The sequence below is a fragment of the Delphinus delphis genome, chromosome 16 (assembly GCF_949987515.2).
Source record: "Delphinus delphis chromosome 16, mDelDel1.2, whole genome shotgun sequence".
NCBI classification, from domain to species: Eukaryota; Metazoa; Chordata; class Mammalia; order Artiodactyla; family Delphinidae; genus Delphinus; species Delphinus delphis.
The window spans coordinates 19,307,342-19,323,141 of record NC_082698.1 but is presented as its reverse complement, the minus strand read 5'-3'; the positions used below and the strand labels follow the sequence as shown (position 1 = coordinate 19,323,141).

The following is a 15,800-nucleotide window of genomic DNA, read 5'->3' as shown; positions in this document are numbered from 1 at the left end:
GGGATTCACGTGATCTGTGAGATAAACATTCCTGTCTTACCGAAGAGCATAGTGCTGGATGAGGAAAGGAAGGGAGACAGAGGTCACAGCCAAGACATAAAACAAACCATTGCAAAATGTGCAAAGTGTTAAAATATTGGGTTGGCCAAAAAGTTCATTTGGGTTTTTCCTGAAGATGTTACGGAAGAACCCCAACGAACTTTTTGGCCAAACCATACATAAGCACAGGATACTTTGAGAGTGTATCTCAGGGAGACAAAATTAAGATGAAGTAGCTGGAGAAGAATTCCCTGAGGAACTATCATTTAAAGTAAATATTTTAAAGTTTTCTGAATGTACTTTTTTTAAATGGCTTATAAATTAGAGTAAAAATACCTAGCAAGATGACAGACTCTGAAAGCATACTGTTGCTTTTGTTATTAGCTGGTATATTTTTAAACAGATTAAAAATGTTCCCTAGACATCATTCTTGAAAAAAATGTAATTGCTTTGAGGTGTTTGGCTTCAGAGTATTGATGGTAGTAGCAACTACTTCACTATTTTTTAAGGTTAAAGCTAAAACCCTATGAGAATGATCTACAATTTAAGAGGAACAGTGAGAATCTTATAAGCCATTTTAGTGGTTAGCTTTTTCTTCTTTTAAATTTACGAATTATCTGTGAAGTTTTGGGGAGGAGAAATTGAGTCATAAATGTGATGTGTGAATGAAGCAAGACACAAAAGAATGCATGTAAGCATGGTTCCCTTTACACTACCTGAACAAAATAAGCTTAGATGATATAACTAGAAGTGCAAGGAAGTAGTGACCACAAAAGTTATATTGGGTTGGACAAGAAGTTCGTTCGGGTTTTTCCTAACAGGTTATGGAAAAACCCGAATGAACTTTTAATAGTGTCATCCCCAGCAGGTAACCATTGAAGGTAACCACTATGATTAGGAAAGGGTTACACTCATGGCTTCTGGGTGTCAGTAGTGTTTTGTTTCATGTCCTGCATGGTGGTTATATTGGTGTTTGCTTCATAATTATTAATTTAAGCTTAACATATTATTGCATTTTTCTGTATGTAGGATGTATTTTTTTCTTTTTTTTTGCGGTATGCGGGCCTCTCACTGCTGTGGCCTCTCCCGTTGTGGAGCATAGGCTCCGGATGCGCAGGCTCAGCGGCCATGGCTCACGGGCCTAGCCGCTCCGCGGCATGTGGGATCTTCCCAGACCAGGGCATGAACCCGTGTCCCCTGCATCGGCAGGCGGACTCTCAACCACTGCGCCACCAGGGAAGCCCGTATTTCTTAATTTAAAAATTCTGTTGCCAGTCGAGAGAAAAAAGGGAAAATAAATTTTATCTGAAAAATTTTTTTTCTGAATATCTAACTTAGGTTATATATCTGTAGATAGAGAGAGATAAAATAAAATGAAAATATTTTGAGGAAATACTACTAGTTTACATTTGGCCCTTCTATGTGACAGAGGCTATCCTAAGTGTTTCACATATATAACTTGCTAGACTTAACAACTTTGTCAGGAAGGTACTGTTGTTATTGCAGTTTTATAGATGAAGTGACTGATACATAGAGAAGTTAAGCAACTTGTCCAGAGCACACATCTGAACAGCAGAACTGGGATTTGAGCTTGAGCAGTCTGGCTCCAGAGCCACTAAGCTCTTTATCACTGTGCTCTAGTACTGAAAACCTGGATGATTTACATGAGCACAATTTCCAGTATATTTCAGTAGAATGATTTTTCTAACTTTTTCAGTATAAAAACCAACAGTTTTGAAATATAAAGGTATTTTGTTTGTATTTCAGGAAGATGTAATTCATGATTCTGCTAACACATTTTAATTAACTGTGTTTTGATCTCTTTGCTTGCTTGTAAAATATTCATTTTTAGGATGCTATTCCTATGATAAGTAAATTGAGGTACAATCCCAGATTTGACAAAGCTTTCAAACATGTGTTTGGAAAAACACTTATTTGTCGTAGTATGGAAGTTTCAACCCAGTTGGCCCGTGCTTTCACTATGGACTGCATTACCCTGGAAGGTTTGTAATAATAATTCTTAGCTTTGAACAAATAAATTCCATTTTAGTTTTAAGAGTGTTTGAAAATTCATGTCCAGTTATTTCTCATTTTTAAAATATTTGGTTTATTCAAGTCAGAATGTAAAAAGGGTCAACCTCTTTATATTTAGTTGATGTCTCTTAAGTATAATCATTTAATGTATAGTAGAGGTTCTTAACCTTTTTTGCACCATGGACTTCCTTTGGTTCTTTGGTGAAGCCTCCGGACCTGTTCTCAAAATGTTATATTTTATGCATCTATTTTTGGCCTCATTTGGGTCTTCGTTGCTGCGCACGGACTTTCTGTAGTTGCTGTGAGCGGGGGCTACTCTGCGTTGCAGTGCACGTGTTTCTCATTGTGGTGGCTTCTCGTGTTGTGGAGCACAGGCTCTAGGCCCACAGGCTTCAGTAGTTGTGGCTTGCGGGCTTAGTTGCTCCGTGGCATGTGGGATCTTCCTGGACCAGGGCTCAAAGCCATGTCCCCTGCATTGGCAGGCAGATTCTTAACAACTGCACCTCAAGGGAGTCCTCAAATTTTCTTAGTTGTCCAAAAATATTTTTCTATCCAGGATCCAATCAAGGATGCATTCAATGCCTTTTCTTTAGATTCTTTCAGTTTCAGTATAGGACAGGTCTCCCGTTTTCCTCCCACCCCAAGAAACTCACTTTCTCAAAGAAAGTCTTTTGTTCTGGATTATCTTACTGCTTTCTTTTCATTAGGTTTAGGTTAAGCATTCTTGGCATGAGTGATGTGTACTTCTTATTGCACTACACAATGTGTCCCACTGTTACTGATGCCAGGTTTGACCACTAACAAATCTTGGTTGTAAAGATGCCTTATCCCCTTTGTAATTAATAAGTGATATGTGGGATTATCCTTTAAGAATACATGAATATCAGGTTCCCCCAAACTTCTTCACCAGTGGTTTAGCATGCTTTGGTGACCCTTGCTTGACTCAAGTTAATACATTGGGGGTTTCTAAATGGTGGTTCTAAAATTCTGTGATTGCTTCTATATTTATTAGCTGTCACTCTTCTGTAAAGAGCCCCATCCTTTTTTCTTTTTTATGTATTGCTACGATTTATGGACTTCTTTTAATTCAGTGTATTATCACATTGCCATCATCATTTTTGATTTTCAGATTTTCCCATTTGTGGCTAGTGGGAATTTCAAGCTAGGTTCTGTGTCCTGTTAACATGTTCCTATTAGTCTTTAACACTTCTTTCCTTTCTGGCGGATGTTCAGGTTCACCTAGAAGGTATATTTTTTTAAATGCAAATGTTAATATTGTAAAGCAGAATTTTTTCCAGAGTGACTTAAACTCTTAACTTTTACATTCTTATTAAATAGGTAAAGCCTTTAGATTAGTCATTTGATTATTAATCAATTTATTATTGAATAAAGAAGTTGTTATACAGAATTACTAATTTTCTTACGTTTTGTTTATAGGTGACCAAGTTAGTCATCGGGGTGCTTTAACTGGAGGCTATTATGATACAAGGAAGTCTAGACTTGAATTACAAAAAGATGTTAGAAAAGCAGAAGAAGAACTAGGTGAGCTTGAAGCAAAGCTCAATGAAAATCTGCGCAGAAATATTGAAAATATCTTTTTGTCTTGTGTTGCTGTAGAGAAATAACTGTTTTGGTTGGGAATATAGAATCTTTTGCATGTTAGATGTATTTTCTCATATGCCATGGGGAAAAGTATCCCATGTGTTTGACTTTTATTTAAGCACAGGAGCTTATGTAGTAAGTCTTTAAATTCTGAAGACAGGGAAAACTAAAAACTATTTTAACATCCTTTGCTTAGCTGTTAAATAGCTAGTAGCAATAAATCTACTTCTGAGAGAAAAGAACCTGAGGAATACAAAAATTTAAGATTATGGAGGGAACTGAGGAGTATTTGTCAGACAGTTTTATAGGAGGAAAACCAGGATAGTATTTCAGTGGAAGAATGGTGGACAGTATCAGGAATGCCACATACTACATAGAAGTTAAATATATAAAGGTTGAAAAATGTCCATTAGAGGTTATTATCTTGAGGCTCAGATTTAGTATTAGTGGAGGAAATGGCCATCAAAATGCAAGTCTTAGTAACCGTAGTTCTCTTAGTTCTTTCAAATAAAAATGGTGTTCTGTGAAGAGTGACTAGTTCGATTCACAACTGTGAGACACTTGTGCACGTGCATCTTCTTAAAACAACCATGGTATAAGGTAGAAGTGCTTTATGTGTACTTTGCATTATGTCACACAGTATTAAGTACAGATACTCAAGCAGCAAAAATAATTATTTTTACTGCTTCATTAGGATATTCTTTATTGGAACTGGCATTTTTTAAAATGTGAGTTTATAGCTTTTCTGTCATCAGTTGCAAGCAAAAGCACAAAGAAAAAGGTAAACAAACATCTTAGTTTTAACTTTGCAGGGGTCTGCATAGTATACTTTTGAGAACTGCCCAAATTTGGCAAGATGTGAGCACGAAGCATGGGGAAATACTAATAAAAAAGAGGTTTACAGTAGGCACCAACTACTTTCCTGTATTTGATAATCCAGCTAGATGGAGTTATTCTTCTACATCGGGCAAGGCCTCCTCTTCATATCTGACTCCCTTATGTAGTGCTATAAGCATAATAAATTATATAGTAAATATTTGTTGAATGAAAAAATATATATGTATTATATTTCATTTAGCTTCCTTTAGGGCTTCCCAGGATTGTATTTATTATTTATTTTTTTGTATAGCAATTAGTAAAACAGTATGTGTGTTATTTTGAGAGAGAAGTGGGGTGAAATGTTTTAAGCTTCTTTTATGACTGAACACAGTGTAGTATTTAATTCAGCGTTGTTATGGTCCATAAATTTGTGGAAATAGCTTTATTTACGGGTAAAGAAAAGGAAGGGGGATACACAATGTTTTGTTAACAGGCACCAAAGAGAATTTTCCTTAGCCTTGTATATGGATTAATAATGAAATTGATCAGCTGATGAACCAAATGCAGCAGATAGAGACTCAGCAAAGGAAATTTAAAGCATCTCGAGATAGCATATTATCAGAAATGAAGATGTTAAAAGAGAAGAGGCAGCAGTCAGAGAAAACCTTTATGCCCAAGGTTCGTTAAGTATGCTTTTTTTAATAGATTTGTTTTAATTATAAAGATTTGGGGTGGACCATATATTATATGTTATATAACATATACATTCTGTTCCATTTTCATTTAGGCCCATACTTTTGGGAATCTACATGTATCTTTATCACACTTTTACCCATGAGTACCCAGAGTCTCCTTTTGTAGGCCTCATTCAGACTTTCCAACTTCATTAAACAAATAGGCATTTTGAGCTGCGGCATAATAGCACTGCCTGATAGTAGTCAGCCAGTATCCATTTTTGTCTATAAAGTACTATTTATGGATTTATTTGATTGCATTCTGTCCAGATTGTGCTAAAATGAGTAGAAAGTAAACTATTACTGCTATTACAAATGATAATACACATTGGTGTCATAAACATGAAGCAGTTTTGACAAAAAACTATTAATTTTGTACATCAATAGTACTAAAACAACAAAGTTTAGAATATATATATATACACCCACAATTATACCACCCTAACATTCTAGCAACTTTTTTTTATAGTTTGACCATGGAATATGATGTGTTACACACATCCTGCAAATACTGCATCATAAATATTTTTCTTGTTGCTACATAGTTCTAATTATCAAATATAATGGATATCTAATATTTAATTGAGTTAATATGATTACTTAGCTCACTTTAATATCAAATTTAGATAGTTGCCAATTTTTCACTATTGTAAGTGATACACTGACTAGTACGTTTATTAATAAATGGATAATCTGTCATATAGCAACGTAGCTTACAAAGTTTGGAGGCAAGTTTGCATGCTATGGAGTCCACCAGAGAATCGCTGAAAGCAGAACTTGGAACTGATTTGCTTTCTCAACTTAGTCTGGAAGATCAGAAGAGAGTAGATGCACTGAATGATGAAATTCGTCAACTTCAGCAGGCAAGTAGAGTTGACAAGAAAAAAATTTTTTGTTGACAATTGGCTGTTGTGAAAAGTGTCTTTCTGGCTAATAAAGGAATGTGAAAGAGATTATTGAGAAAATATAAGACTTATTAGACTTCTAATATCCATTAAAGTAAATGAGGTTTTAATAAGTTTTTCCAAACCATATGTTAGGATTGTGTAAGAAATCTTTGTTTTCTTTCATCTTACTTAATGCCCATTTGTCATTGGTAAGATGGAGCTTGTGAGCTTTGCTGTATTTATTGACCTGACCACCTTTACATATTTAATAATATTGTCTTGATTAAACATTTTAACAACATTTGATTTTTAAATACAGAGATGTAAGCAATTAATACTAAGTTCAAAACACGAAAAGCAGGAAAAGAAAAATATTTTTGGTAGCATGCCTTATAAAAAGAACCAGGCACAGAAACAGCATTCTGAATAGATAAGAGGGAAAATGAAGAAAATATAGGGCTTTTTTTTTTTTTTTAAATATAGGGCCTTTTGGAAAGGTGTAAAATTATTTCAGCTCATTTGAACAAAAATAATGGAGAAAACAACAGATTGATAGCATTCCTGTATGTGAAATGTGCATGGCTGTGTAGACAAAGAATTTTGTTTTTTCTTCTAGGAAAACAGACAGTTGCTAAATGAAAGAATTAAGTTAGAAGGTATTATTACTCGAGTAGAGACTTACCTCAACGAGAATTTAAGAAAGCGCTTGGACCAAGTAGAACAGGTATGTTCTTTTTCTAGGGTTCCTTGACAAGCATAACCTTTTGATAATGCTTATATGAGAGACTCTGATTTAGAGTATGGGCTCTGGGGACAGAAAGCCTAGCAGTCTGACCACCTGCCCTGGCTTGGAGTTCTAGCACTGCCACCTAGTGTACAGTACTGGGCAAGTCATTTAATATTTCTAAGCTCCAGTTTCCTCTTGTGTAAAATAAGCATAGCAGTAGTACCCGTTTTGTATGATTATCTGGCACATTCTAGGTAGTAAATATTAGTTATGAATATTTTCTCATCAGTAGATGCTAAGAAGTTTTCTGGTAATTTTTTCCCCTTTAATGGATACATTAAGTATTTACAATTCTTTTAAATATGTTTTTCGGTTTTCTTAAGTGTTTATTCAGACATATTAACAGCTATATAAACGGCAGTTATAACATTTTGAAACTAACAAAATTCATATTTTTGTGGTTTAATGCTCTTAAGTTCCTTTTGTGTTGTAGGAACTCAATGAACTGAGAGAGACAGAAGGGGGTACTGTTCTCACTGCTACAACCTCAGAACTTGAAGCCATCAATAAAAGAGTAAAAGATACCATGGCACGATCAGAAGGTGAATTTTTATTTAGTAAAAATATTTTTGGTATTTAGTTAAATTTAGCTTATTGGTTTTATAGGATTGTTTACTACAAAATGAAATATCCAAATAGGCAAAAGCATGTACCAATAGTTTTATGTGTTTTCCATCATCATAAAAAGTTTATAGTGAACAGAGTTTAGGATGTTGATTATAAATAGTAACCTTTGTTTTGTTGAAATGTTTGTGACAATTTTATGAGAGACCATAATATTACTAGTTTCATTGACAAAAGTACGAAATAGCTGAATCAAGTTTCTTATCACTAGTTGCTGAGAAGAAAACTATTTTAGGTTTTTATAAACATTAAATGTAAACTGTATACCTTGACTCATGTACACTCCCAGTTTTGTTCTGAAGTTTTTCATAAGTTTTCACAGTAAAATTTAAACCTATTTATTTTGATAGATTTGACCTTGAAAATCTTTAGTCACCTAACACTCTGGCTTTAAAACAGGTGTTTTGGGGAAATCCCTGGCGGTCCAGTGGTTAGGACTCTATGCTTTCACTGCTGAGGGCCTGGGTTCAATCCCTGGTCATGGAACTAAGATTCCTCAAGCCACGCAGCTTGGTCAAAAAAATAATAAAATAGGTGTTATGGCCTAATTTGGTTTTCCCCCCATTTTAGATTTGGACAATTCCATTGATAAAACAGAAGCTGGAATTAAGGAGTTGCAGAAAAGTATGGAGCGCTGGAAAAATATGGAAAAAGAACACATGGATGCTATAAATCATGACACTAAAGAACTAGAAAAGATGACAAATCGACAAGGCATGCTACTGAAGAAGAAAGAAGAGTGTATGAAGAAAATTCGAGAACTTGGATCACTTCCCCAGGAAGCATTTGAAAAATACCAAACACTGAGCCTCAAACAGGTAAATCTAATTGGTTTTAAATTTGAAATCTCATTGCAAATTTCCCTGTATGTGGATTTATTTACACATTTTTTTCCTCTTTATAGTTGTTTCGAAAACTTGAACAGTGCAACACAGAATTGAAGAAGTACAGCCATGTTAACAAAAAAGCTTTAGATCAGTTTGTAAATTTCTCTGAGCAGAAAGAAAAGTTAATAAAGCGGCAAGAAGAGTTGGATAGGGGGTACAAATCAATCATGGAACTGATGAATGTACTTGAACTTCGAAAATATGAAGCTATTCAGTTGACTTTCAAACAGGTATGTTTCTACTTGTAGTAAACACACAAGCTAAAGTCTTCAGGTATTATTCAGTCTGTTATTCAATTTGTAAAGATTTTTAAACTTTTTTTCCACTGATAATTGGATCTGAAACATACAAACAAATCCAGTATATAGGTTGCAAAATAGTAACTGGAATGTTTTATACAGCTCTTAAAGGGGATCCAATCTGTTATTCTTGTTCTTAAGATTAAAAAAATAAAACTATTTTTGATTGCTTTTAAATTTTATCTTTTTTTAAAAAAATACATATTCCAGTTGACACCCTATCTATCTATCTATCTATCTGTTTATTTTAAGGTATCCAAAAACTTCAGTGAAGTATTCCAAAAGTTGGTACCTGGTGGCAAAGCTACTTTGGTGATGAAGAAAGGAGATGTGGAAGGCAGTCAGTCTCAGGATGAAGGAGAAGGGAGTGGTGAAAGTGAGAGGGGCTCTGGGTCACAAAGCAGTGTTCCATCAGTTGACCAGTTCACTGGAGTTGGAATTAGGGTAAAATACCTTTACATTCAATTTTCCCCAGAGCGTTATCATAGTAGAATTTGTAGACTATTTTGCGAATCTAAATTGGTACATTTTTACCCCTTTGAGATATAACTCATTAAATATTTTCTTAGGTGTCATTTACAGGAAAACAAGGTGAAATGAGAGAAATGCAACAGCTTTCAGGTGGACAGAAATCCTTGGTAGCTCTTGCTCTGATTTTTGCCATTCAGAAATGTGACCCAGCTCCTTTTTACTTGTTTGATGAGATTGACCAGGCTCTGGATGCTCAGCACAGAAAGGCTGTGTCAGGTACAGTTTTGGTTTCATAGTTTCATAGTAACTTGCTAGAAATGATAGCTTACCTCTTTTTTTTTTACTTTTTTTTTCCCCCTTCATCCCCACTCCACTAAATTCCCTCACTTTCTTTTTTTAAAAAATTTATTTATTTATTTTTGGCTGCATTGGGTCTTTGTTGCTGCGCTCAGGCTTTCTTTAGTTGTGGCAAGCGGGGGCTACTCTTCGTTGCGGTACGTGGGCTTCTCATTGAGGTGGGTTTGTTGTGGAGCATGAACTCTAGGCCCGCAGGCTTCAGTAGTTGTGGCACGTGGGCAGCAGTAGTTGTGGCTCGCGGGCTTAGTTGCTCTGTGGCATGTAGGATCTTCCCAGACCACGGCTCAAACCCATGTCCCCTGCATTGGCAGGCATATTCTTAACCACTGTGCCACCAGGGAAGCCCCAATAGCTTACCTCTTTTATAGTATATTTCTTGTTGCCTGAGATATCCAGGGAGCCTGGACAGGGTATTAGTAAATAAAATAATTTCTCTTTGAACAATTTTTCAAAAACCTAGTATTAGACTGCAAAGTTTAGTTCTGTGAGAAATAGATGTAATAATTGAAAATCCTCCTCCGGTTAAACTTTTATACAAACGTCTCTCCTTTAAACACTTTTTCTCAATGCTTGAATAGTCCCTGTCATAAACAATGTTGATGTGTTTAAATAATCTATATGTGATCTTTAGTAAGTTTATGCAAACAAATCCAGTATACAGGTTGGGGGTGTGGGTAGCAGGAAAAGGTTGCTTTTGGTTTTTTGTGTGAGAAAATTTACTTTGCTCTGACATTATTTCTAATGCTGTGTTAGAAGGTGTTGCTTCTTTATATTCTGTAACTAAGTTATTTGTGTTAAAAATTTATCCCTAGTTTAAGAAACAAGTTGATATTTTTTGTAGATGTATGCATGCAGGCAGTTTTAAGTTTTAGGTAAGAGTAAAAAGATAGTTGCTTTTTAAATTTTCATTTCAACTAAAAAAGGGTTTTATTAGATTACTATTTCTTTTTACAGATATGATTATGGAACTTGCTGTACATGCTCAATTTATTACAACTACTTTTAGGCCTGAATTGCTTGAGTCAGCTGACAAATTCTATGGTGTAAAGTTCAGAAATAAGGTAATTTTTTTTATATTAAGTTTAAGTTTATGTAGTATTCAATCCATTATACTGTTGAATTCTTGTTTTATGTTACTTAAGTATGAAAGAAAATTTAGAAAGTTATTGAAAAAAACTTAAAATGCCTGTGAAGGTTATCAGTTTTTTTTGTAGCATTCATTGCATTGGTTTTATTTTTATTGGCATTAAGAGACACTATCTTCCTATCTATCTCTTTAGTGCTTATTTAATTCACAGTCTTAAACAGTTACATAAGTTCATTTATATTTGGTTAGACCACACAACTCTTCCTGGTGCTTTCAGCCTTAAGATTCTTTAAAATAGCAAAGTAATAAAAACTGAACAAAAATATGGTTCAAATATTTTTAAACTCATGCATTGAACAAACAGCATTGTAAATAAAGGTTTTTCAGTCAGTGTTTTAGAGTCATTTGACTTGTTATGTAAAATATTCAGGTGATTGGGTGTATTTTTAAAATATTACCCTATACAGGGGAACACTGATACATTTCTTTAAGATTTAACAGATTTTGTTTTTAACATTTATTCTTCAGGTTAGTCATATTGATGTGATCACAGCAGAGATGGCCAAAGACTTTGTAGAAGATGATACCACTCATGGTTAATTGGAAAATACTTCCCATTGGTTTGGAAGATGTGTATAGTAATATGATCCTCATACCCAGGAACTGTAAATTTAAACCTAAATATCTGGTCATTATTAATAGTTTTCAGACTTAGAGCATACATAGCCCTTTTATATTTCTGTCATTGTATTTTATAACATGCTCTGTAATGTTACATTTCTACTTATAGTTTAAGAATTTTTCCCACACAACCTTTTGTAAAGTGTCCTCCTATTTTAAATCTTTTAAAATGTGCTAAATAGTCTTTCCTAATTATTTTATCTGTTATATTGCCTCTTTTTTATAGCTTCAATTAAATAATTCGTTTTATGACTAACTTTGTGTTTTATGTGGCTTTTTATTTATGGTTCTATGATTAGAAACAAATTTTTCTTAAATATCTACCTTTTGTTTTGCTTAAGAAGAGGTCTGCCTTCACCTAAAAGATTTTTTTTTTTTTTTTTTTGCGGTACGCGGGCCTCTCAGTGTTGTGGCCTCTCCTGTTGCGGAGCACAGGCTCCGGACACGCAGGCTCAGAGGCCATGGCTCACGGGCCCAGCCGCTCCGTGGCATGTGGGATCTTCCCGGACCGGGGCACAAACCCGTGTCCCCTGCATTGGCAGGCAGACTCTCAACCACTGTGCCACCAGGGAAGCCCCTAAAAGAAGATTTTTAAAACACAGTTTAATATTCTGTTGAATTACAGCAGTGATTCCCAATCCTGGCTACATTTTTAAATCCATAAGTGAGCTTTTAAAAATGTAACATTGCTGGGCTTCCCTGGTGGCGCAGTGGTTGAGAATCTGCCTGCCACTGCAGGGGACATGGGTTCGAGCCGTGGTCTGGGAAGATCCCACATGCCACAGAGCAACTAGGCCCATGAGCCACAACTACTGAGCCTGTGCATCTGGAGCGTGTGCTCCACAACAAGAGAGGCCGCGACAGTGAGAGGCCCGCACACTGCGATGAAGGGGCCCCCGCTCGCTGCAACTAGAGAAAGCCCTCGCACAGAAGCGAAGACCCAACACAGCCAATAATAAATTAATTAATTTAAAAAAAAATTTAACATTGCTGAAATCTTTCCCTAGACCACTTGAATCGAAATCTTTAAGGCATAGGGTCTTGTTCATTGTTAATTCTAAAGTTCTGCAAGGTGATTCTGACCCTCAGTGAGGGTTAGAACCCCTGCTTTAACTCAATGTAACAGTCCTTTAAAAAGTATTTTTAATTTAAAACGGCAGTGTGTTTAATAGAAGTTGAGGAGAGTATCCAAGAAATTGAGCTATAAAATTTCCTTGTTTTTCTGGATAAGTAGTTTGGAAAACCTTGTTATTGAAACATTGGTCTTTTCCCAGATTAGAGCTTTGCTGCTTATTGTGTTTTAAAATTGCTTTATTGAGGTAATTCATACCGTAACATTCACCCATTAAAATGGTGCAATTCAGTGCTTTTTAGTTTATTCACAGAATTGTGCAACTATCTCTACAATCTATTTTAGAACATTTCAGTTACCCCAAAAGTAACACTGTACCCATTAGCAGTCACTCTACATCTCCCTCTCCCCTTATCATTTCTCTGGCGACCACAAATCTAATTTGTCTCATACTATGGATTTGCCTGTTCTGGACATTTCATATAAATGGAATCATACAGTATGGGGCCTTTTGTGACTGACTTCCTTTATTTAGCATGTTTTCAAGGTTCATTTATGTTGTAGCACATACCGGGACTTGATTCCTTTTTATTGCTGAATAATATCCCATTGTATGAATATACAATTTGACCCTTGAACAACATGGGTTTGAACTGCTCAGGTTCACTTATACTTAGGTTTTTTTCAGTATAGCACCTGTATTGTCATTTTATTGATCTTTAAGTATGAGGATAAAGATTGTGTTCATAATATGAGGAATCAAAAGATCTAGGGTTTGAGGCCTTATTCTATCCAAACTGTTTTAGCTTCCTGCCCTTGGGTGAGCAATTTATCAATTCCTTTGTTTTTGAGGCAGAGATAACAGTACATGAATTTTCAACCCCAAAGGGGAGTCAGCACCACTAACCTATATGTTGTTCAAGGGTCAACTGTATACCATGGTTTGTTTATCCATTCATTAGTTGGACATTTGGGTTGTTTCTACCTTTTGGCTATTATAAATAATGCTATTTATGAACAAGTTTTTTTTGTGTGAATATGTTTTCATTTTTCTTGGGTATTTACCCTGGATTGGAATTGTTGGGTCATATGGTATGTTTAACATTTTGAGGAACTGCCAGACTTTTCCAAAGGCTGCACCATTTTACATTTCCACCAGTAATATATGAGGGCTATGTTTTTTTCCACATCCTCACCAATACTTATTTTTCTGTCTTTTTAGTATAGCCATTCTTAAGTGAAGTAGTACCTCATTGTGGTTTAAATTTGCATTTTCCTAATGACTAATGATGTTAAGCATCTTTTTATGTGCTTACTGGTCATTTATATATTTTCTTCAGTGAGATGTCTATTCATATATTTTGCCCATATTTAAATTCTGTTACTTGTGTTTTTATTATAGAATCATAGTTTGCATTATTATAGAATACTAATAACAGAAGTTAGAGTTCTTTATTCTGGATGCAAAAGATCCTTGTCAGGTGTGTGACTTGTAAATACCCCAGCCCTTGGATTGTCTTTTTACTTTCTTAATGGTACCTTTTGAAGCATAACGTTTAAAAGAAATAAGCTCGTTTGTCCAGATTTCCTCCTAAGGACACCAGTCAGATTGGATTAGGGCCCACTCCAGCCTTATTGTAACTTGATCACCTCTTTAAAAGGTCCTATCTCCAAAACAGCAGTGATATTTGGAGGTAGTGGGTTTGGGACTTAAACATGTACATTTGGAGGGGGGATACAATTCAGCCCATAACAGTTACCGTGGTACATTTTTCCCCCAACGTGGGTACATTTAGTTTTTCAACTACAGATTTTGCCAGTTTTTCCACTAATGCCTTTTTTTCTCAGATCCCACAGAGGATACTACATTACTTTTACTTGTCATGTCTCCTCTGGTCTGTGACAGTTTCTTAGTCTGTTTTTCATCCTTGACAGTTTTGAGGACTGCTTTTCAGATGTTTTGTAGAATGCCCCTCAATTTGCCCTTGTCTGCTATTTTTCTCATGGTTAAACTGGAGTTAAATATATAATACTATAGAGGTGAAATGTCCTCATCACATCACATCAGTAGTGCCTGTTATTAACATGCTTTATCACTGGTGATGTTTACCTCGATCACCTGCCCAAGATTGTCAGGTTTCTTCACTATAGTTACTTTTTTCCCCCTTTGACGCTCCTTTGGGAGCAAGTCACCAGTACAGCCTATACTGGGTTGAATACTCTTGTGTCCTTGGAAATCTCCCTTATTCTACTAGGTCTTTTTTGTAGATTCTTTGAGATTTTCTACATAATCATGTCATATGCAAACAGAGACAGTTTTATTTCTTCCTTTTTAATATATATACCATTTATTTCTTGCTGACTTTTGTTTACCCTCAGAGTTTATAGTTGTTATCTACAAGAGGTTTGGTTTGTTAGGAGTCTCCATTGGTGGGAGCCAGAAATCCCTAAAGAGGCACTTCTAAAAGGAGGAAGAAGTATTGTGACTTTAAAGTGTACATTCACTTTGAGTTTTCATTTTGACCAGCTGAATCTCTGTAGAGTTTAAACGTTCAGTATATTGTTTATAGTTTTGCCATAATATAACTGATCTTCCCTAACAGAGAATTTAGTATAAGAAATACTCTAAGACCCCATTCAAAGGGTTATGTAAGCACAGTATCTTTCTGATATTCCTAAAATGTTTCTTAAGCATCTCCCCAAGAATAATCATTATGAGTCACTACCTGTGGAGATTGAAATGGTATATAGTTTATGATCTATAACTTTGCCCTGATATGACCCACCCTCTATAATAAAGAATTTGGCAAGGGATGTTACCTGCATGCCATCATTCTAGAACTTCCTAATAATCTTAAGCATCTCCCCAAGAATATCAGTATAAATGAGACTCCAGTGGATTTGTAACAATAAGCACCTAGATAATGAAACATAGAATATAAATATAAAACCCATATTCCTTGTTATATCTCAGTCATAAATTTATTGTTTTATTTTTATTTTTGCGCCACGCTGCACAGCTTGTGAGATCTTAGCTCCCCGACCAGGGATTGAACCTGGGCCCCCGGCAGTGGATGTGCAGAGTCCTAAGCACTGGACTGCCAGGAAAATCCCTATAAATTATTAATTCTTAATGAAAATGAATAGAAAAATGTGACAATCCTGGACATACTTGGCTAACCCAGAAACTTAGAGGAAGGAAAGAAATTCACCAAAGGAATTAGCCAGTGATTCATAAATCTAAAAAGTGCTTCTCTGTGGCTGGATAGTCCTGTCCTGATTTTTCCACTTTGAGATTTTGTTAATATTGTTACCAAGTATTAGTAGATTTGAAGTGTGTATATAATTTTATATCCTGAATTTTCACTTAGTAATACAATATAAAATATTCCTCTGTTTAACCTCTTCAGAAACAAAATT

The 15,800-nt window shown here is 35.3% G+C and overlaps 1 protein-coding gene across 1 annotated transcript in view; it reads left to right on the top strand.

Moving 5' to 3' along the window:
- SMC3 (structural maintenance of chromosomes 3) overlaps positions 1 to 11,560 on the top strand; it is a 32,284-nt gene extending 20,724 nt beyond the window's left edge. Inside the window, exons 18-29 of the mRNA XM_060034085.1 lie at positions 1,892 to 2,042; positions 3,511 to 3,663; positions 5,021 to 5,172; positions 5,933 to 6,091; positions 6,732 to 6,839; positions 7,336 to 7,444; positions 8,097 to 8,344; positions 8,431 to 8,643; positions 8,965 to 9,156; positions 9,282 to 9,459; positions 10,495 to 10,601; positions 11,156 to 11,560. Coding sequence (XP_059890068.1) covers positions 1,892 to 2,042; positions 3,511 to 3,663; positions 5,021 to 5,172; positions 5,933 to 6,091; positions 6,732 to 6,839; positions 7,336 to 7,444; positions 8,097 to 8,344; positions 8,431 to 8,643; positions 8,965 to 9,156; positions 9,282 to 9,459; positions 10,495 to 10,601; positions 11,156 to 11,227 — 1,842 coding nt within the window. The 3' untranslated portion in view covers positions 11,228 to 11,560. The remainder of the gene's footprint in view (positions 1 to 1,891; positions 2,043 to 3,510; positions 3,664 to 5,020; positions 5,173 to 5,932; positions 6,092 to 6,731; positions 6,840 to 7,335; positions 7,445 to 8,096; positions 8,345 to 8,430; positions 8,644 to 8,964; positions 9,157 to 9,281; positions 9,460 to 10,494; positions 10,602 to 11,155) is intronic.
- Positions 11,561 to 15,800: the final 4,240 nt, after the last annotated feature.